A 22,461-nucleotide genomic window follows, 5' to 3' on the forward strand; every position below is an offset into this window, starting at 1 on the left:
GCCTTTCGGGGCAAAGGGGCGGTTGAGCAACTCAAGCGAACCGCCCCGGAGAACGATATAGGGGGAGGCCCACTTCTTGCTGCTGTTCTTCCAGCAGAAAGGGTGGGCAGAAAGAGTTCCGGCCTTTGTTTCTCCTCGATAGAGTGAGTCATCCTGATGCTTTGGCAAGCGAGAATCTCAAAACGTTCTCCCAATATTCTTAAACTTGCTCGATGCTCCTTTTGTATTTGAAAGCGCAATTTAATTAAAAATGGTGGTCGATGGACATATGGCGTTATTAGATAAATATAAATTAATTAAAAGAGATAATAATTAATAATTAAATAATTAAAGCACAAATAGTGAGACTCGAACAAGACGTGGCATGCGTGGAGCGTAGGGTCTAATAGACACGTTAGGCCCGTTAATAAATGGGCCCTTAAAATATATGAAATGGGCCACGCCACCTTTTTTTGTATGGAGGGCCCACTTACACGAGGACACTCGCGACCACCTGCCCCGCACTACGTGTCACCTTTCCACTTCCACGAGAAACGGAGGATCCGCGGATTTGTATGTATACATGCACACGCAGCACATGTATTTTCTCCATAGTTCGATTCAATCATCTTCATATTTTTTCAATTTTTTCGAATTTTCGACCAGAACCCGCAGTAAATATCCGATAATTGCGCCCACAGTCGGCGTCCTCGGAGGACTTTCTGGGAAAAAATGGTGGTGACAACAACGATATCGAGCTCGGATGAACACATTCACTGCACCTTTGGTTCGAGATATGCACGCAGTTCTCTCCCCAGGTATGGATATTATATTGATCGAGGGTAACATTTGTTTCTGCTTGTTTTTGGATGCTATACGATATGAGTGACCTGAAGGGTTCGTGGCTTTTGCAGGTTCAAGATGCCGGCGGATTCGATGCCAAAGGATGTGGCATACCAGATAGTAAACGACGAGTTGTTGCTCGATGGGAACCCTCGTCTGAATCTGGCCTCGTTCGTGACAACGTGGATGGAGGAGGAGTGCGATAAGCTGATCATGGGTTCCATCAATAAGAATTATGTCGACATGGATGAGTACCCTGTCACCACCGAACTTCAGGTCTCTCTATGTTTCTTTTTCTCCAGTCTCTTTGTGTATTTCATCTGAAATTCCATTCTTTACCAAGTATACTGATAATTGCCTGGAAAGAACCTGTTTTATCTGGTGTTACTAGCAGTACTAATTGTTTTAGTTTCGTGAGGAATGGATTCGATACGGAAAGATTTCATTTTTGGTGTCCATGAGTTATATGTTCTTCAATTTTTGGTATTGCTGTAAGTTAATTTACGATATTAATCCAGTTGTTTTTATATATAATTTGTATTGAAGTGTTAAAATGCCAGAGAAATGAGAGATGTTTCACGGGAAAATGAAATGATCGATAGTTTGACAAAAAATTTAGGACAAAAACGTGATTTTCTCTATTCAATACCATCTTGTTTCAGAAATCTGGGTTTTTTTTTAAAATTTGATTTTGGAACATTCTGAAGAAACTATTTGTGCCTATTAAGTTGGTGAATGATTAATTGTGGATTTGGCAGAATCGGTGTGTAAATATGATTGCCCATCTCTTCAATGCACCTGTTGGTGAGGACGAAACAGCAATTGGTGTTGGCACGGTCGGATCATCGGAAGCTATAATGCTTGCAGGCCTTGCTTTTAAAAGGAAATGGCAAGCAAAGAGAAAGGCAGAGGGCAAGCCTTACGATAAGCCAAATATCGTCACCGGGGCTAATGTGCAGGTTTGTTTTATCAGTTTCTTCTTTAATTTAGCCATTGGTGAGCTTCTGTTAATTTCCCACGGCCTAAGATTCCGATGCAATCTATGTTTATTAGGTTTGTTGGGAGAAATTTGCAAGGTACTTTGAGGTAGAACTAAAAGAGGTGAAGCTAAGGGAAGGTTACTATGTAATGGATCCTGCTAAAGCAGTGGAAATGGTGGATGAGAATACTATTTGCGTTGCTGCCATTCTTGGTTCTACTTTGACAGGGGAGTATGAGGATGTCAAGCTCCTCAATGAACTTCTGACAGAAAAGAACAAGGAAACTGGATGGGACACCCCTATTCATGTTGATGCGGCTAGTGGAGGATTTATTGCCCCTTTTCTTCACCCTGAACTGGAATGGGATTTCCGTTTGCCGCTGGTGAAGAGTATCAATGTCAGCGGTCACAAGTATGGGCTCGTTTACGCGGGTATCGGGTGGGTAGTGTGGAGGAGTAAGGAGGACTTGGCAGAGGAGCTTGTCTTCCATATCAACTACCTTGGATCAGACCAACCTACATTCACCTTAAATTTCTCGAAAGGTAATCCCCATTTATTCGATTAAGTTTTTCTTGCCTGCTTGCTTAGTATCTATATATCTCCACTTTTGTGTGGTAGTTGTTTACAAAGACAGTGTGCTCGTTTAACACTTGACTAGAAAGTTCTGTGAACTGGTTTTACCTGCATCATTTAATTTTTCAGGATCTTCCCAGATCATTGCACAGTATTATCAGTTCATAAGACTTGGATTTGAGGTATTTCCTAATTCCTATAACTGCACAAGAAACTGTGAATGCTTGAACTTACTTTAGCTGTCAATACTGGGAATGACAATAGCATGGTGTGGGCTGTCGATTTATCTCATTTACTGCTACTGTTTTTGTGCTGAAGGGCTATAAAAGCATCATGCAAAATTGCATGGAAAACGCAAGGCTGCTTAAAGAGGGGCTCGTCAAGACAGGGCAATTCGAGATCATATCGAAAGATGCTGGTGTTCCCTTGGTTGCATTTTCTCTCAAGGACAGCAGCAAGTTCACAGTTTTCCATATAGCCGAGGCCCTTAGGAAATTCGGGTGGATAGTTCCCGCTTACACCATGCCTGCTGATGCCGAGCACGTTGCTGTTCTTCGAGTGGTGATTCGAGAGGACTTCAGCCACAGCTTGGCACAGAGACTGGTCTCCGACTTCGAAAAAGTGATCAAGGAGTTGGATGAGCTGCCGCCCCGCTCCTCCGTCAAAGCGGCACATGTAACCGTAGACAAAGCGAATGGGCCACAGGTGAAAAAGAACATTGTGGAGAGTCAGAGAGAAATCTGCAGCCACTGGAAGAAGGTTGCAGACAAGAAAACTAGCAGTGTCTGCTAAATATATGAGTGAGTTCCATATATTTGGATTGTATATTTTAACGTGTGATTTCCCATTATATAATAATAATATTATGAATATATGATGATTGTACTAGAGTCGATAGTTCTTTTTTGCCTTTAATGTATATGAAATACTCAATATTTTTAATCCGATTTTCCCAAAAAAATTATATAATCCTCTGTATTTTTAAAAGAGTAGGTACGAGACGGTCTCACGAATTTTATCTATGAGACGAGTCAACTCTAACGATATTTACAATAAAAAATAATACTTTTAGCATAAAAAGTAATACTTTTTTATGGATGAACCAAATAAGATATCCGTCTCACAAAATACGATCCGTGAGACCGTCTCACACAAGTTTTTGTTTTTTTAAAATATATTTCTCTTAAAAAAATTGTAAATTCGGGCAATATTATTGATATGATATATGCTATATCATAACGAAGAAGAGTAGTTTTTTTTTTTTTTGAGATGATTTCACAGATTTATTTTCGTGAGATATGTTTATCAGATTCGTATTTAAAATGAAAATTAATATTTTTAGCATAAAATGTAATTATTTTTATATGAATTGGATCGGGTTAGAGATCCGTCAAATAAAATTGACACGTGACATTATCTTACAAATGTTTTTTTTTTCTGCACGCTAAATTAATGCAACTAAATATTCATAGAAATGGTTTACATCAATGTGCCTCTACTTTCGGTTCCATATCATCAATTTTCGATACTACATTAATTTTATATGAAATGTTATCAAATTATCATTTTTCGATATCACGTTGATATAATGGAAATGACTAAAAGAGAAAACATAGAACATCTTTGTTGACTTATTGGATTGAAACTGCAATTTAGAAAATAAAAAATAGAAAATATTCAAGTCATTTGATCAAAATTGTAGAAAATAGAAATTAAATCCATTGGGTGGCCACAAAATTCAAGAAGAAGTGGAGTAAGCCCATATGATTTATCGGGCCATAGCCCAAAGAAAGTAATAATACAGAAAGCCCATTAAATCAGCCCAAGCTAAAACCCCTTCATTTCCCGCCAACTCCATTCTCAGAATCAGAACTCCACAGATCGACAAATCCCGCCATTGTTTGATTCGGAAGAAACCACAGAGTTCGTAGAAGCAAAATGAACAGCGTAATGAGAAACAAATTGCAGAGAAAATTCAAGATGAGAGGTTATACCATCAAATTCGAAGCTTTATCCGAGTTTCAGCGTTTCCTAAGCCACTTCCCCGGTGCCGAAGACGAAGCACTCGATATCCTCCTTGAAGAGATTCACCACCGCCCCCGTAACAAATCAAATCTTTCGATTTTGTAATTTTATCTTCTTTTTTTTTTTGTATTTTTATGTCATGGAGTAATATTGTGACGATTGTTTTTGGTTTAGTGAAATCTTCGATACTGGATAAGGAGCCTGTGCAAAAAGTAGTGAGTCTATTGCTGGAAGCGGATTCTGCGGAGGGTCTGACGGGTAGTGGTTGTGGAACAGCTGGACATACTTTGGGTATCATCGATGCGTTTGATTTCCCGAAATTTCGATATGACCCAATCAAGAAATTATTTCACCAGTACGTTGAGCTAATCTTGAATGAATCCAGTAGTGTTGTTTTGATTGTGGTTTATGGCAAAGTTTCCTTAAAGCGAGAAGCTTTATGTAGGAGCTACTGATAGCATATGGTATTCTCAGGAAATGTGTTGGCTTTGTTAGTTCAAGCGAGAGTTCCGTTGTTTAGCATGAAGATTAGGTTATCTAATGGCCTGTTTTCTTGAAATAAGACCTGCAAGGGTGTGAAGAGACTTTGGAACATAATAAATACTGTACTAACATTGGCATTTTGGTTTTATTTTATTTGTTAATTCGTGCAACAACTTTCTGTTCTGGCTTGCATATTTTTGGTTATTATTGTATATTGGCATTTTTTTTCCATTTCACGTAGATATAGAGGGAAGCCTCCAATTCATGGTGATGCTTCAGCAAAGGCCACATTGTATAAGGATCGATTTCTCTTGCTGTTCCAGAAGCTTTCTCGTGACCCCCATTTTTCCACTCCTGTTTTTGATAGCGGTATTTCTGATTATGGTAGCTGCCAGGTGCTTATTTTCTCCCACCACCAATGTGCAAAATCACCTATTTGCTTACTATACTATGAACAAACACAATTGTTTATGACTGCGAGCTTTATCCATTTTTACTAAAAATTGTCTTCCCTTTCAGATGTCTACGATTCAGTCTCTGGTTGGGCGGACAGGAAAGAAATGGGTGATGGGTTTGATATCACAGCTTGAGGATGGTCATTTCTACTTGGAAGACTTAACTGCTGCTGTGGAAGTTGATATATCTGATGCAATATCCTTTGTTATCACAGACCACCACGCATCTGAAATCTGTGATCCATGTTTTAATGTGCCTATAATTTGATATCAGGACTTACCACATTCTAATTTCTACCATATTCGATTACTTTTCTGATTTTTATTGACTCCACGCTCTGTTTCACATAGCCGTCCCTATCTCATTCTTAAATTCCTGAAACAAATTTAGCGCATGCTAAACTGAATAATTAAGAATAATACCATAGTCATTGTTTAACTGTGCATAATGTTTTGAGAATCCTTATGTCACGTGATGTGATTGGGTGAGGTGTTGCTTTTACATTTAACATATAAAAAACATGACTTCTTTCACTTTCTTTAATATGAACCACAGAATAACAACAGGGTTCTTTTCAGAAAACACAATAGTCTTGGCAGAAGGCGAGATGCTCTTGGATGGTATCTTCAAGGTTTATTCTTGTTCTGTTTTTAGACGATTCGACTTGACAAGGACTGTAAAGTAGAACTTTGAACTTTATAGGTTGTGTTGATGGTTGTGTACAATGTGAGTGCTGAAGTAGGACTTTAATGAGAATGTAATGCTAGATAATTGTCAATATGCATGATCCCTGTGCCTGGAAATAAAGATACTTCTACTGGCCTTATCGATCGCTTAATTTCTTTAGAGCTACAACTGTATCTTAGGCCATTCTATTTCTCATCCATCTATTCATATTTTTGTTGTCAAATAAGTTTTTCGATTGGCAAGAGTGTCTTCTACTCGATTTTTCCCCCAGCGATTTGCTACGAGTTTGAGTCATTATATATTGTCTTTTAAGATTTTGTTGGTGTAGGGAGTAATCATGAGATTCTGTATCTGAAATAGTCAAATAGCCATCAGTGGCTCCTTTGTCAGATCTTAAACATAGGTGAACAGTGAGAACATAAGAATATAGGAGAGGTTAAGAAATATGAACTGAGATTTGTTAGCAGCCTTGTTCTGAGCAAGTGGGCTACAAACACATATGATCCTGGGGCGTTGAATTCAAACAAAAATTTCCTTGTTGAATATGAGATTTAAAGTCTTGTTCAGATAAGCATAATTTACCTTTTGCAAATTATTGTGCAGGTAAAAACTTGTGGGTTTCCTCCACTAGAAGACAGAGAAAAGTCAGTTACAATGTTTTCAGGAATTGATTTTTTTGGTGCTGGTTCACTTACAAAAGAAGAAACTGTATCCTTCCAATCTTTTCGCTGCTGATTGAAAAATCATTTTGCTTCTCATGTTTACAAAATGGTAGCTCACATCCCTAACTCGTTCTACAGATAAGGCTGGCAGAGCTGGAAAAGGAGGCTGTGAATGACATGTTCGTTATACTTTCCGATGTTTGGCTGGACAATGAGGATGTAATCTTCTCTGACTGTTTTCTCTGATTATTCTATTTACTTTGTTAAATCCCTTTCTATTTGTTAATGTAATTACTAATTGCTTCATTGTCTTATCATTGGAGAAGACCATGGAAAATCTTAAGACCATCTTTGGCGGTTATGAAAATGAACATGTTGTCCCATCGCTGTTTGTGTTCATGGGAAACTTCTGTTCTCGTCCATGTAACCTTTCTTTTAATTCATATTCAAATCTCAGGTGAGGAACTCTCTTTTATATCCTAATTGTTGTTACAGTTAGTGGAGTGTGTGAGATTAATAAGAGATGGACATTTGCAGATCACAGTTCGGGAAGCTAGGAAAAATGATCGCAGACCATCAACGTTTAAAAGAACACAGTGGGTTTCTTTTTATTCCTGGTCCTGATGATGTAGGTGGGTTGACTAATTAAATTAGGATTTTTCTTGAAATGATTGCATACATATATGCATCATATCTGTAAGAAACGCATACTCTGCTGATTTTCAGGACCTTCTAATGTTCTGCCCAGATGTTCATTGCCTAAGTACATAACCGAGGAGCTTCAGAACTACATACCAAACGCTGCATTCTTGAGTAATCCTTGCAGGTTTTTATCTGATTACTTCCCAATATAACTTAGACGTTTGAGTCAAATTTGAGTAGAGCTTTCATTTGATTATTGTTATTGCAATCTGAATTCTTCCTGCCAAATCACATGATTACTGGGATACTCTTGTGCTTTACTTCTCAGTTTCTTTTTCTTGTTTTTCCCAAACTGAGAATCAGGACCTTTTTGTTGAAACCAGGATCAAATTTTACACGCAAGAGATTGTCTTTTTTCGTCAAGATCTGCTTTATAGAATGCGCAGATCATGTCTGATGCCACCCTCAAATGAAGAAACGAGTGATCCTTTTGAGCATGTGAGACTGTTTAACATTCATAACCCATTTTGGATGATGGCTCATCATTCATGTAATCCTAAAATATCAATTTACTGATCATTGTGTATTTTTCTGCAGCTTGTCGCTACCATTACACACCAAAGCCATCTATGTCCTCTGCCTTTGAGCATACAGCCGATTATTTGGAATTTCGATCACTGTCTTCACCTCTACCCAACTCCACATACAGTAATATGCTTTTGTTGATAAATATATATAACCTTGAAAATGTAAACTGATCTATATCTGTTAAAGGTCGGGTTTTGTTTTGTTGAACAGATAGTATTGGGAGATAGAAGTGAGCAAAAAGCCTTCAATTACACAGGAATTACATGCTTTAATCCTGGTTCCTTCTCAAACGATGACACTTTTGCGGCTTATCGACCTTGCTCTCGAGAGGTTGAATTATCTGCGCTCTGACTACAATAATGGAAGATCCGGTCTGAAGTTCTGGATTTCACTCAATTGATGATATTCTGGTGTGTGCTTGCCTTGGGTTGGATTTTTTGTTGTACAGTTTAAAAATTTTTAACCTTTAATGTTAAAAAGCTCTTTTTCCTACTCACTGTTATTCAAATTCAATTTTCTTTTGGTCTCTCTCCATTTAATCCACAGCAAATAATTTCACCAAGAACACACATACATACAGCCATGAAGACACATTACCCACCTCATAACTTTACATGGCAACTCAACATTTGGTGAGTTGTACGTAATTAGCCATTCGTATATAGTTGGAGTATTATATTGTTTAAACATATAATAAAAACCCTGAAAAAATTAATATTCAAACACACAAAAAGTGAAGTAATATTACAGTGTCCGCACATAACCACAGTACAGGAGATATACAAGAGTATAGTAGTACCCTAGACTTCTCATTTTAAATTGTCCTATTCCAGCAAAACAAGTGATCTTGATTTACAGTTATTCATGGCACAATTTATTTTCACCGGGGAGCAGATAACATTTTAAATTAATATTAATATGATTATCTCGTTGGTCCATCGTGACACCAAATAGTATAAAAATTAGAAAATAATAACCACGTACAATATTGTTAATGATTTCATACTCAATCATATTTGACGAGAAATGACAAATTTTTATTCTGACTACATGTTTTTCGATGTTAACGAAAAACGTCATAGACGACCAAAATCGAACGAAATGGACCATATCATCGTACATCGGAAGCATTGCCATAACAGACCAGCGGGTTGTTCATATTCCTGCACAGTTAATAGAAAAATTGTCCCCAAGGCAACCACTTGTGTCTTTCTTGGATATGCTCAGTCCGAGTATAGATGCTTATCCTACAGGTTTGTTTCCGCTTTATTTACTAATTAAGGCGAGTTTCCCACGGAGCTGCATCCCTACTCACCTGGTCCGGTCTTTCATGTTTAACTCATTTGACAGCTTTAGCCAACATAACGCCTACTTCATATAGTAATTTAACAAAAGTTGAAACACACAATAATATGTGAAATGCAATTAAAAGTGAGCTAAACGAAAAATGAAGGTTGGCATCCACCAGGCAAAAACTCAGCCACTCCGGCTCACAGAATGCCTCACAGCACAATTTCAAAGATCACTTGTACAAAATGAAGGACTCAAAATAACACCAAACACTAATTTTTTTGAGCAATCTCTCGATAAATACAACAGATTTTTCTCTGAGATTTACCATGCTAATACAATTCCTAGATCACACATCATTTACAACAAGAGTGTAAGACTTTTCTTTCCACCAGATAAGATGGAAAAATTAATCCAACCCATAAATACTGCTTGGCGGGTTACAACATTTGAGTCGTGACAAAGGAGAAGACAAGTTGGCTGTGGGATAAAGGAAGATCAACAAGCAGTTAAAAAATCAAACCTAATGATTGAGCAGGCACTTGAAACTTACAACCCCGTTGATTCAATGAGCAAGCCGGGTGGTAGAGGGAGATTTACTCCAATCCTGTGAATGGACGTGCACTCAAAAGCGACCTTCATAGGTGACAGTGCATCCCAGAATTTCATATTTTTAAGAAGATATTGGTTCATATGGATATTGTAACCATGGATGTTTCAACGCCTCCATTGCAGAAGGCCGCTTCTTTGGGTTTGTTTCAAGCAGATGAGCAACAAAGTCGATGAAGCCTTGATCTCCCATTGGCAACCGATGTCTCAAGGATGACTTCTTGGGTATCAAATACTCTAGTTTGTTAGTGTCCTGAAAATGATTAAAGCGATTAAATGATGAAAAAGAGTACAACAGCAATACAAATCATTCATGCATTCATCAATACATACTTCGGGAACCCTAAAATACGCATCCTTTCCAACTCTGTTCGTCAGTTTATTAGCATATGATAGATAACAAGTTTTGTGTGTGCGTGAAATATAAAGACATGGTGTAAAATGAGTTTACCTGGTTTCTTTCATAAAGCATGTGATTTTTGGTGAAATATTTGAATGTATCTCGTCCCTTTGCAAGCAACTCTTGGTCGATCGGGCCTATGATTCCAATTACTCGAGCAAGTAGAGTGCCAGCTGAATCGTTTTGAAAAAGCACCTACATGAATAAAATTATAACTCTATTTTAGAGTTCCAAAGAAGCAATGTCAAAATCATAATAATAAAATAATAACAGCAAAATCATGGAAGTGTTCTAATAGCGAGATACTTGATAGCAGACACGAAATGAAGCACATTACGCAAATGGATCAATTTATACACATGAAGGCAATTTAGAGCCTATTAGGTTTCCCAACTTTCAGCCTAAGACAAGCCTGCCTAGAACTCAGATTCCGAATAGTACAACTAAAACAATAATTGAAGGAAATCAGAAACTAGTTAAAGCAACAAGAATTTTCCTATTAAAGGGTAAGGTCGCAAGATTTCAAAATGCATTCCAAATACAAATGGAGTGTCAAAATCAAGAAAAGACAAATAAGCATAAACCTAGATCTAAGAAAAGAAATAACAAGATTCATAGTTTAGCATGGGAAAAGAAAGCTGGAAATTACCAAGTTGATCGCAGATGAAAAATGAACTAAGAATAGAAAAGCTTACATTTCCTGTGCAAAGTTCAGCCAAGATACAACCAAGGGACCAAATATCAATCTTTTTATCATATGGAAGCCCCAAAATGACCTCCGGAGCACGGTAGGACCTAGATTGAACATAAGAACAAAGGTGATCTGTCTCAAAACAACTACTTCCAAGATCAATAACCTTCACCTCACATCTACTGTAACTTTTAACCAATATATTCTCAGGCTTCAGGTCACAATGTATGAGGCCAAGACTGTGCAAGAATTGAAGTGCTTCCAAGCATTGAATAGTTATTGACTGCACAAATCCAGGCTGTAAAAGTTAGAGAGGAATACATAAAAAAGATACAAGCACACAAGTGTCACACAAACCTGCAGTCTTGGCATTGTAAAGTAGACTTCTCCTCCAGATTCTCTGTTGAATTTGTGAAACTCATACAGGTTTGCTTTAAGCAGTTCACATACAATCAACAAATGCTCCTGCATATAGAACAAAGATCAATAAAAGCTAGATGAGCATACAAAACATAAATAGAATTCATTAAACCACGAATAATTACATTCATACAATTACAAACATGCAATACATGAATAATTACAAACATACAGTTACAAACATGCAAAACATGAATAATTACAAACACCAATACAAAATAGAAAAACACTTTATTGGCAGCACGGACATGTATTAGGAGTATACATAGGCATATGATACTCTGTTTACTCATCAAGAAGATAGGCTTTTATGTATTGTAACAACAATGAAGCAGGCACTCTGAAGCCTGCAGTGGCCTCATCAATGCAGTTGCACGTCTTGTTTCAGCTAATCCTATTTTAGCCCATTTCGAAAAGCTGAAGCTAGAGTAGTTCATTCCAGATATGACATTGCTTGTTATTTGTAAAAAATCTGGTTTTATGGTTGCATAGTTTCTAGAAGCACAAGGCAAACTAAGGTTCATAAGTATCCTAGAGCCTAGACGCAAGGCACAAAGCAAGGCAAGCGCTTTTTGAGGCAAAGCACCCTATATAACGATCTGCTAGAATCTATACATGTATTTACAAGAACAACAAAACAAAATACATTATTATATAAGTTCATTATACTGCATTCATCGTGGATTTACCAACTCCACACTGGAGTTGTCCTTATAAATGGCTTTGGGCCCTTAAAGCGCTCGCCAACACTTGGGCTTTATGGTTAAGATGCGCCCTTTGTTAAAGGACTGTACCTTACCCTGTGTCGAGGTGCAAAGTCAGAGCCTCAAAGAGCCTTGCGATGAGTCTTAGTCTAGATGCACGCCTTGTGGGCTTTTAATAAATATCTTATGTTGATCTGAGGCTATTTGACAATCAAATGGGGTTATGGTTGAGTATATCAGCTGTAAGGACAGTAAAGCGACATGTGCTTATTGCACTTGTCACCACAAGCCACTTCTATCAAGTTTATGTTAAAACTAGGTGAGTGTGCTCGAGAAGAGAAAAAATTTAGGAAACAAATTCGATTGCATGTACTACTCTTTCCCTCGTTTTAATGCCAACCAAGGGCTATTGTGGCTAACTATGCATGGTTGTACCAATGCCACACAAAATACGTGTTCTGCCAAGCACGGCATAACCTTTCTACGTAATTATTTTGGACATTTACATCTTGCAGTGCCTTTTTTCCCATGGAAGGTAAAATCAAGAAAATAATTACTTTGAAATCAAGAAGGTTAGAGAAAATAAGGAAATCTAGCCACACCATGGGGTAACCGACAAGAGAAAGTATGTTCAAATCTTAGATCCAAGCTCTAAAAATTAACAATTATGTATGCTTGGTAAAAAACTATTAAAGAATAACATATTGACAATTCAAGACTTAAAAAGTGTTGTGTTCGCCAAAGAAGGAAATGCTAACTTACTCGATAATAGAAATAGTCATACAACCGAAGAAGATGATACTTGTCAGCAGGATCATGTTTGTTCACATACTTGAGAAGCTTGATTTCATCAAGGCTCTGATCGAAAAAATCCTTGTTGTTCTTTATGATCTTCACACAAACATCCATGCCTGTGTGAAGGTCATGTGCCTGAATGGCTTTGCTGAATGCAGCTGATCCAAGATACTCGGTAACATGATAGCGCCCGGCGATGACTGAATTTAAAACAACATTAAAGTTTTTGTCCTCCTCAAAGCCAGTTCTGAACAAAAAGCAGAACAAATAAGGAAACACATTCCAAAAATTATAGATGTAAAAATGAGAGACTTGAATAAGTGGAATTCCACCATTAGGCGGTGTAGAGAGATGAATACAATCATAGTGGAAACAAAATTTCGTACAAAGATTAAAAGACAAAGTGCAAGGATGCCATTTAACAGAAGAAAGCTACTTACATCGAATATCTAACAAGCTACAATTTGCAGCATGATCAACTAGGCTAATTAGGACCTAGAAATGTATGCGGTTCCTGGTGATAAACATAAGCTGTACTCGATCTTGTGGTACATTTTCAGAGTTATTAACTTTGTAAACTGTTGATAATGATGCTACATTTGCACAACACTTCGGTCAAAACCAGCGCTGCATATTTTTCCACAATCATAAACAGTCATAAAGCTACGTTGTCTAGAAAGTAGAAACAAGGTTAAATATAGTCAACAGTGTGCTTCACACTCAACTCATGATACATTGCCACCATACCAAAGATTGAATCCAATTTCCCAGTTTTTTATGAAATTGCTAAACTAAAACTAGACACGAAGCTTATGAATAAACATTACTGTGTCAGCGTTTGATGTAACCTGTGATATATTCATCAGAAAACTAAAAATTCATAAAGATATTGAACTGCTATTTAATTTTCAGTTTACAACACTCTTTGCGGGGGTGCAAAGACTAGCATAGCAAACTGCGGTAAGAGTTTGTATACAAACCTTAATTCTAAATAAAGAAGACTATTGATCATATTATAGGATCATATTATACGATCAACAGTAAAAAAAGTTTGCATGCCTGTTTTTCCTGTGAACAATCTTCAAATTGAAGGTTTCAAACTCCTCCTCTTGCGCTTTGATCTGCTTCACTTGCTCTTGCACAGCAGCAGCTTCCTCATCCTCCAACAATGCCGAAGGATCTTCTTCTCTTCCATCTTCTATGCAAGCATCCTTTTCTTTCTTTGCAAGTTCATTTTCAATATAACCATACTTTGAAAGAGAAGGACTAGAATTTGCTGATTCCTCAGTATAAGAATTTGTTTCATCCCTTGAACTCTTACACGGAGAAGTGTCGCCGCTTTTGCGTCTTCTTGATAGAAGTATGTCACCATTAGCCATTACAGACTCTCTACCCACATCATTGACTGCAGTGTCCTTGTTTGACAACAAAGATTTACCAGAGCTTGCTTGCACCAACTTCCCATCTCTAGGAGGAGGAAAAGAGAAGCCCCCATCCATGTGGATTTTTGCCTGTATACATGCATTTCTGTCATCACACTTAACATAATCGTCAGAACTATCTTTCATTGTTCTATGCATCTGTTTCTTGAATCCTTCACCAGTGTTCTTATCTGATTCGTGCAGTGAGTGTCTAGATCCATTGAAACCACCACTGTGATCGTGAAAGTACTCTATGTCCCCTTCACTACTACCTCCAACCAAACTGTCACGCACTTCACTGCCTATGTCTGCAGCATCACTGTTGACTCCAACACCAATAGACCTAACTGAACCATGTTGATCATCATCCAAGCAGACATCATCTAGATTTGGCCTTCCACAATCATTCATGACCTGTCCATCTCTTAGCATTCTTAGTTCATTATTCCGAGCGACAAAGCCCTGCCAGACAGGCTCTGAGCGCATTAAACTTAGCTCCACCTCATCCATCAACTGCCCATCATATCGACCAATCAAGCCATTCTCATTATTTTTGTGGTACATCTCCTTCTTTGTCAAACCAAGAGGATCACCAGACGCTATAGCTGGATCGACATTTTTTGAAAGGGAATACTGCTCTCCAGAGAAGTAAGAATCCTCATCAGCAAATGACCGATCATCTTCATCATCCTTCGCCTGCTCCCTTTCTTGAAGGTCCAGAACACTTCCATGACCTGCAGCCTTTTCGTTGTCGCTCGGGTAATCAATTTCATGAGCCAGAAACCAGGCCTCATCTTCAATAGGTTGCCTCATATAGCCATCGTCGTCGTCGTCTTCATACTCATCAGAGTCCCAGTACTCGTTAGGATAGTCAATGCATTCACTCAATCCATCACCAATAGTGGCAAAACCAGAAACAAGGTCAGAAGCATCCTCAGTAATTCCTTGACTCACAGAGAGCCAACTCCCTCCTGTCCTTTTCCCTATAAAACAATACAAGACATTCATATCAAGGTCTCTTGGTTTCATGGAAGAGACAGAAAGAAATGCATTATCAATGATAATAAGGTGGGATTGTGGGAATGGAAAGAGTGTTGAATAGTTCTAATTATAAATTGTTTTGGGGAGCAAAAATTGAAAAGGAGAAGGAGAGAAGGGCATTTCAACAAGGGTAGACAACAGTGCACCCATGAGGAAATTACCAAATTTAGAATGCTCAACATCTACTTATATAAGTTCTCCCTCTCCAGATATAGTAGAGAGCTCGTTCCTAACCATAAGAAAGCGTGTCTCACAACAAGTAGCATCAAGATTGTGATCAAGTAATTTTTGGTGTGCATTGTTCAAAATAGACAAATATTAATTCTTACACAATTTGACATATTGAAAGTTTTTGGACTCACCTATTGGGTGCATTTTTAAATGAGTAAGTGATATACAAGTACACATCACAGATTCAGCGCATTCAAAAAGTCTTCAATCCAATAATAAGTTTAGAAATGGCTAAACCCCACTTCTGATACAGGGGTGAATTACACGACAATACTTTTCATTTGTTTGCATTTAAGTTAATGGGGTAAATGATGGGCAGGATTGAAAAACTCATAGCGTGTGCTATCAGTCAACGAAAAGAGAAAATACTCAACTAAATATTGAAGTTTTCAGTGTATACCTGAAGGATTGACATCTTGGCCTAGAGGCACATCAAGAAATGATCCTATGAGATAAGCGTTTCCGGCAGTTAAAATCTTTGCATCACTATCATCACGCTCATACTTCTCCTCCCAATGAATATTGAAAGACTTGTCTTCTGACTTAAGTCTTACTGGTGCCAGCCTTGGCAACTCTTCCTTCCGGTTCTCGGATGCAAGACAAAATTCTAATTCATCAAAAAATTTTGGCTCACCCTGAGTCTTCCCAAAGTACAGAGCTCTTCCCACCTCATCCCCTTGCTCCTTTATAGCTGTCCTGGAGTCGTTCGGTTCTACTTTCCTTTTCTCCTCCTTTTTATCAACAATGGAGATGGGACAATCATAACTGGTTGAAGTACCTTCCCTGGAGAAGGGAAAAACAGTTTTGACGGGAAAAGGCAGATGGACAGATACATCACTTTTGGACCAGGACTTATCCACGATGTCATTTTTAGAGCTTGTAACGCTAGGCTCTCTTTGTTGATCGACTTCCTTGAGTTCACTTTTCTCACTCCTCTTGTGCCTCATTTCTACAATGGAATCACTAACACTACCAGGCCAAGACATTCCCTTGTCAGTAGCAAAGCAATTTTCCCCAGATTTGGAATTAACACTACAAATCTCAGGAGCCTCAGCTGAGTTTAGCAATGCCTTCCCAGTAACCTGAAATCCCAGAAAATTATTTTCATTGGCACTGTCACCTTCATTTTGACATGAAGGCACTGGACCGTTGTTTGTCCTATAATTCCAAGAATACAAATCAAGCACGGCATCATCAGCATTTTTGGAGAAGGTAAAATTCTTATCACCGATTCCAACAAACTCACTGGCCTTACTCCGTTCCCCAACACTGCCACAACTTTTCCACTTGCCCTCAGACACATTTTTCCTTGTTCCACACTCAACCTCTTTCACAATTATCTCGTCAGAAGCCTCAGCACTACTCAAAATCTTTGAATCATCCAAACCTTCTCCACCATGTCGATAACTTAACACCTTCCGATCCTCTTCAACTACTTTTGCTGCATTCGCTTCTTCTCCTGAACTACCAGCTGGCTCATTATCATTAAGAGTAAGTTTCTGAAGAATCCCGTTTAAATCGGGTCTATTACTCAACTCGCTGCGTAAAGCAGCCTCTGCCTTTCCAAATTTGTTCCTTCGCAGAAATTCTAGTATCCCATCAATGGGATTAGAATCAGCCATTTATACAAACACAATTAGCTCAATCCAACCACCACTTACTAGAGATACCACTCACTTAACCCTGGAAATTTAAAACCAAAAGAAAGGAAATTTAATATGTTAAACCAGATTTAAACTACTTTTCAAACCCATAATCAAAGGTTACACCAACAAATGAGAAATTCAATCAAGTAAACTTTCTTTAACTTCAACACTCTAATTAAAAGAAACCCGCATTACCCACTATAACAGATACCATAATAAAGAAAAAAATCAAACTATAAGTATCAAAATACTGAAACAAGAGCAAAGGAAAAGATGTAGAAACGGCATTCTATGGGACCCAACACAGAAAAGTAGATTTACATTAACCAACACTAGAGGGAAAAAAAAACCCTTTTCTTTGGGATTCAACATAAAAACCCAACGGAGATTTAATTAAGATCTGCACTTTAACGAACCCTAATAAGCACCAATAATTCTTCATAATATACAAACGAACTATAAAACGCTAGACGATAGCCACAACAAATCAAAAGGGTAAGAAAACATGAACACAACAATACGATAAGAGTAATCTTGGAGCAAAAACGAAGCTTACAGATCGAAGAATATTCTTCCCGAGAATCCAAACACGGTGCTATTGAATCCATTCGCCCAACCTGAAGAATTGGTCTTACAAAACATCGATCACTTGTTCACTTTTCCAAATGCAAACAATAGTAGAATAAGTTCCTGAAAAAAGAAGAAGAATTTAGTCACTTTTTTCCCCTTTTTCTTTCAAATCTTGGACATTTAATTTGAATGTTTGATGGGGTTTGGCTCATGTTTTGGTATGAAGTTGGGCATTTCTGAATTGGGTTTGTGACAAAGAGGAACCCATGTTTGGTCTGAATTTAATTGTTTAAGATTTTTTTTGGCCTACAAAAATTTGTGGGGGTTTGGATACAAACAAAATCTGTACTATAAATTCCAAAAAATATTTAATATTATTATCAAATTTAATATGATACTTAATTGATATAAAATAAGATAATGAATCATATTAAATCAAATTATCTATTTAATAAATATTGAATTGACTTATCCAAAAATTTGAATAAAACATATAAATTTTTACAAAAATGTAGTTTTTACATGTATGTTTGTCTCTTTGCTGATATCAGTTTTCTATGTTATTAAATTTTAAAGTTATATTATTATATTTTATTTTAGTTTTTTTGTAATTTTATCCATTTTTTCATATCATATTGATTTATGTAGTGTCATATTAATACTAATGGTGAAAAATAATCGTAAAGAGACGAATATAAATTAATGATTGATTCTTTACTCATATGCTACTTGATCCAATCAAGATCTTGCATTGGCCAACGGTGAGATGTTACAAGTTAAGAATAAATGAACTACACGAATAGAATCTATGGTACAACTAGTTTGATATTCCACATGATATCCTTACGTGGGACTCTTATATTTAGTCTATGATTTTAATCAACTCAAAAAAAAAAAAAAACCTAATGGTCCTTGTCGTCACATTAAGAGCTAGAACTCCATTAAGAGCCGCTCATTATCCGTGCAACCTCATGATACTGACGATCACCCACGCCTTCTTCGCCTTGTCGTCACACTCAACATCCTCATTTCAGAATCTTGATCCAATGCGGGCTTGAGATCTAGCCTCAATCCAATAAATATTTCTAGTAAATATATACATATTTAAGGCAAAAAACTTGTGTGAGACGGTCTCACGGTCGTATTTTGTGATACATATCTCTTATTTGGGTCATTCATGAAAAAAATATTATTTTTTATTGTGAATATAGGTATGATTGACCTGTCTCACAGATAAAGATTCGTGAGACCATCTCACAAGAGACCTACTCTATATTTAATAATAAATTTGAATAATTTCAACTTAATTTGTGTAAATTTACAAAAAAAATATTGTTATATTTTCTACTCTCATCCTTGTCGCAATACTTTAGTGCTCAAAATTTTAATATAATACTTTAATCACTAAATTTTTCCTTAAAAAGACTTAGAAATTAGACCGTATCATAAATTTTTTACTATAAAGTTAACGACATAAACTAATATAATCGTATGATATCTTTTAAGTTTAGGAACTTAAAATCTAGAATGATTACACCAGGTCAGCGAATCATTTTACATGAATTGTTATGTTACTTTTTTTAATAAAAATTTTAGTTTTACATAGTACATTACATAAGTTTCCAATGATAAATAATTTAAAATCTTGCTCTGTGTTATTTTTCTAAAATAAAGTTTCATATAAAAACTATTACAAATTTTTGTATATACACACTACAAAAAAATAAAAAATTTAATTAGCGACGGTTTTTTTCGTCGCTAAAACCTTCGCTAATTTGACGGAACTTAAAACAACCCGAAAAGTCACTGTCGCTTTCATATTGTGACGAGTTTTGAAAAACCGTCGCTAATTAGTGACAATTTTGAGTAGATAAACTATCGACGGTTTTTGATATAAACTGTCGTCAATTAGCGACGGAATATGACAAAAACTGTCGCTATTCCGACGCTATTTTTTTTAAAAAAATGTAGTTTTATAATTTAATAAAAAATTATTTTTATAAATAGTTTGTACAAATTTTTAAATAATCTCCTCAACTCATCTAAATTAATGATTTTCAAATTTGTAAATAATTATAAAACGATTAAACCTTGCGATAAAATACTCACCAGGAGATGGCGATAGTAAAAAGCAAGGCATCAATCATTGCCCCATGAATATATTCAAGTTGGTGGAATAGGTGGATGATTTTATGTAGGCGGAGTTTCCCATAACGCAAAGTGGTCAGTTTTTTTTTTTAAAAAAAAATTTAACTTGCGTATCTCTCTATTAAATTTTATCAAATTTATGAAAATATTAAATTATCTTAGTAATGGTCAAGTAAATGTAAATTTCTTAAAATTCTATACTTAAAAAGAGCCAACATATGATTTTTATCAACTTAGAGAAAACCTATGATAGAGTGCCTAGAGAATTAATCTGGTGGGTGTTTAGAAGGAAGCGTGCGTCTCAATGCTACATCAAGATCATTAAAGATATGTACGAAGGTGTCACAACTAATGTAATTCTGTTGGAGGGATGTCATGTGAATTTCATGTAGCAGTAGGACTTGATCAAAGATTGAATTTAAGCTCTTACATCTTTGATTTGGTTTTGGATGAGTTGCCGAGACGTATTCATGATGAAGTATCTTGATGTATGTTGTGTACAAATGATATTGTTCTGATAGACAAAACTACAGAAGACATAAATAAAAAATTAGATAGATTGCGTGAAACTCTTGAGAGTAAACAGTTTTAGAATAGTTACTCAAAAACAAAATATTTTGCTTGTAACTTTGGTACTGAATCTAGATGGATGTATAGCCCAATTGAGATTAAAGATCGAGAAGTATCATATAGTGAAGTTTTCCGTGATTTAGGATCTATTATCTAAAAGACTGGAGACATTAGAGAGGATATAAATCATATTATTAAAACATGATGGATGAAATGTTAGAATAACATCAGGAGTCTTATGCAATAGAAGGATATCCGCAAGATTGAAAGGAAAATATTATAAGACTGTTGCTCGACCATCTATGATTTATGGCTCGATGTGTTAGGCCACTATAGGACTACATATGCATAAGATGTCGATGACATATATGCGTAAGTTAAGATGAATGTGTGAAAAAATGCGCAATGTTAAATTTAGGACTGAAAGGATTATGAGCTATTAAGGTGTATATCTCATAGAGGATGAAATTAGGGAGATACGTCTAATATAGTGTGATCATGAGAAGAAGAGACCAAAAACAACCCCATTCCGACATATCTTACATTGAGAGGATAATAGAATGAGTAGAAGGAATGATATGCCTTTGAAAATTTGGATAAATGTGTTTTAAAATGATATCTTAAGTCTTGGTTTAAGATATGACATATGAGAAAATCACTTAGTTTGGAGAATTAATATCCATATAACTACCTCGCAACTAGCGAGAATGTTCAATGATTATGATGATGAAAATATCAAATATGTCATACATTACTATATGATCACAAAAAATTACTTCTAAATAAATAATGGAAATGAGCATAATGATATATTTTATATTAGTTCTACCGGGTGCGACTCTGATGGCAGAGAAAGTGTTTTCAATATTATCGACGAGTGATGATTGGATGAATGATAGTCTCATTATCTATGAAGAGAAAAAAATATTTCTAGCAATTGATAATAAAATTAATTATTGTACAAATGTTTCAAGATATGAAGACTCGAAAAGACAATTGTAAGATAATTATTTATGGTACTTTACGATTACTTGATTAGAATATTATATATATTTTATGATTTATTATCAAAGTTAGTTAGTAAAGTGGGTTTAATTAATTTTGAAAAAAAATATTGTGGTGAAGTTTTTTTTATAATTTCGAAGATACTTTTCTTTATATTTTTATACTCCTACAAATTAAAATTTAAAAATTAACAACTTTCATTTATTTATTTATTTTAAAAAAATTACTTCAGTATTCTTTAATTTTTCTACGAAATACACACATCGTATATGCCACAATCCGCTAGTAATATATTGTTGCTTTAAACTAATACAAGATCCTAGTTCTACCACTGTGCATGGTCAATGGTCATGACTTCAATTCTCTTTACCAAAACCTGTTCGGATGAGCTCGTCGTACAAAGTTTGCCCTATTGTCATTTATCTGACAAGAGTAATTTACATACTATTATGTTAGGCTGGATGTATATCAGTGTACAAAAAAGAAAGAAAACCAACAAATATATATACTAGCATCCAACAATAATACAAAATATGTGTCATTCACATCAAAATTGAGATGACCCTCTTCTGCTGAAAGATCAATGATCATCGTCAATCTTACACAAACGTGTCTTTCCTTTTTATATATGTCATCAAAATGTACTCTAATCGTTCATCTCGTTCTCTTTGAAGTCTTAAATATATTCATCCCAATTTTTTTTTTTTTTTTGTTTGGTTTTCTGTTTGAATAGCCACTTCAACTTCATGATCTTAACTACGATCTTTAAGTTGTATTTGGATTGATAAATTTAAATTTATGAATTACAAATGTATCTATGTAGTTTTAGAAAAAAAAATACCGTAAATTTCAAATTCATTCATTGCTTATTTATATAATATTTTATCTTAATCTCTATATATATAAAAGCAAAGTTTTTGCCAAAAATAGTAATTTCCCGTCAAAATGTCATTTCTAAAAATGAAAAAATTTATCATGAATATTGACATATGTGTACTGCAA

At 35.9% G+C, this 22,461-nt stretch overlaps 3 protein-coding genes across 3 annotated transcripts; 2 read left to right on the plus strand and 1 right to left on the minus strand.

Moving 5' to 3' along the window:
- The first annotated feature begins 570 nt into the window (after positions 1 to 570).
- LOC142521176 (glutamate decarboxylase-like) lies at positions 571 to 3,263 on the plus strand. The gene is made up of 6 exons (XM_075624405.1): positions 571 to 797; positions 894 to 1,098; positions 1,581 to 1,781; positions 1,876 to 2,344; positions 2,505 to 2,557; positions 2,694 to 3,263. The coding sequence occupies exons 1-6, from the start codon at positions 712 to 714 to the stop codon at positions 3,165 to 3,167; spliced, it is 1,488 nt and encodes a 495-aa protein (XP_075480520.1). The 5' UTR covers positions 571 to 711; the 3' UTR covers positions 3,168 to 3,263.
- A 979-nt stretch (positions 3,264 to 4,242) lies between these two features.
- Positions 4,243 to 8,402, plus strand: LOC142520728 (DNA polymerase epsilon subunit B). The gene is made up of 13 exons (XM_075623833.1): positions 4,243 to 4,476; positions 4,575 to 4,755; positions 5,125 to 5,278; positions 5,403 to 5,534; positions 5,893 to 5,970; positions 6,630 to 6,734; positions 6,827 to 6,907; positions 7,015 to 7,145; positions 7,226 to 7,320; positions 7,415 to 7,514; positions 7,714 to 7,828; positions 7,928 to 8,038; positions 8,129 to 8,402. Exons 1-13 carry the CDS (start codon positions 4,314 to 4,316, stop codon positions 8,267 to 8,269), a joined length of 1,587 nt encoding a protein of 528 aa, XP_075479948.1. The 5' UTR covers positions 4,243 to 4,313; the 3' UTR covers positions 8,270 to 8,402.
- Positions 8,403 to 9,333: 931 nt separating this feature from the next.
- On the minus strand, positions 9,334 to 18,041 carry LOC142521386 (uncharacterized). The gene is made up of 8 exons (XM_075624587.1): positions 17,723 to 18,041; positions 15,921 to 17,203; positions 13,887 to 15,231; positions 12,795 to 13,074; positions 11,266 to 11,373; positions 10,913 to 11,191; positions 10,269 to 10,412; positions 9,334 to 10,070 (listed from the first exon to the last, which is right to left on the minus strand). The coding sequence occupies exons 2-8, from the start codon at positions 17,140 to 17,142 to the stop codon at positions 9,882 to 9,884; spliced, it is 3,567 nt and encodes a 1,188-aa protein (XP_075480702.1). The 5' UTR covers positions 17,143 to 17,203; positions 17,723 to 18,041; the 3' UTR covers positions 9,334 to 9,881.
- Positions 18,042 to 22,461: the final 4,420 nt, after the last annotated feature.

The sequence above is a fragment of the Primulina tabacum genome, chromosome 12, assembly GCF_025594145.1.
Source record: "Primulina tabacum isolate GXHZ01 chromosome 12, ASM2559414v2, whole genome shotgun sequence".
Lineage (NCBI taxonomy): Eukaryota > Viridiplantae > Streptophyta > Magnoliopsida > Lamiales > Gesneriaceae > Primulina > Primulina tabacum.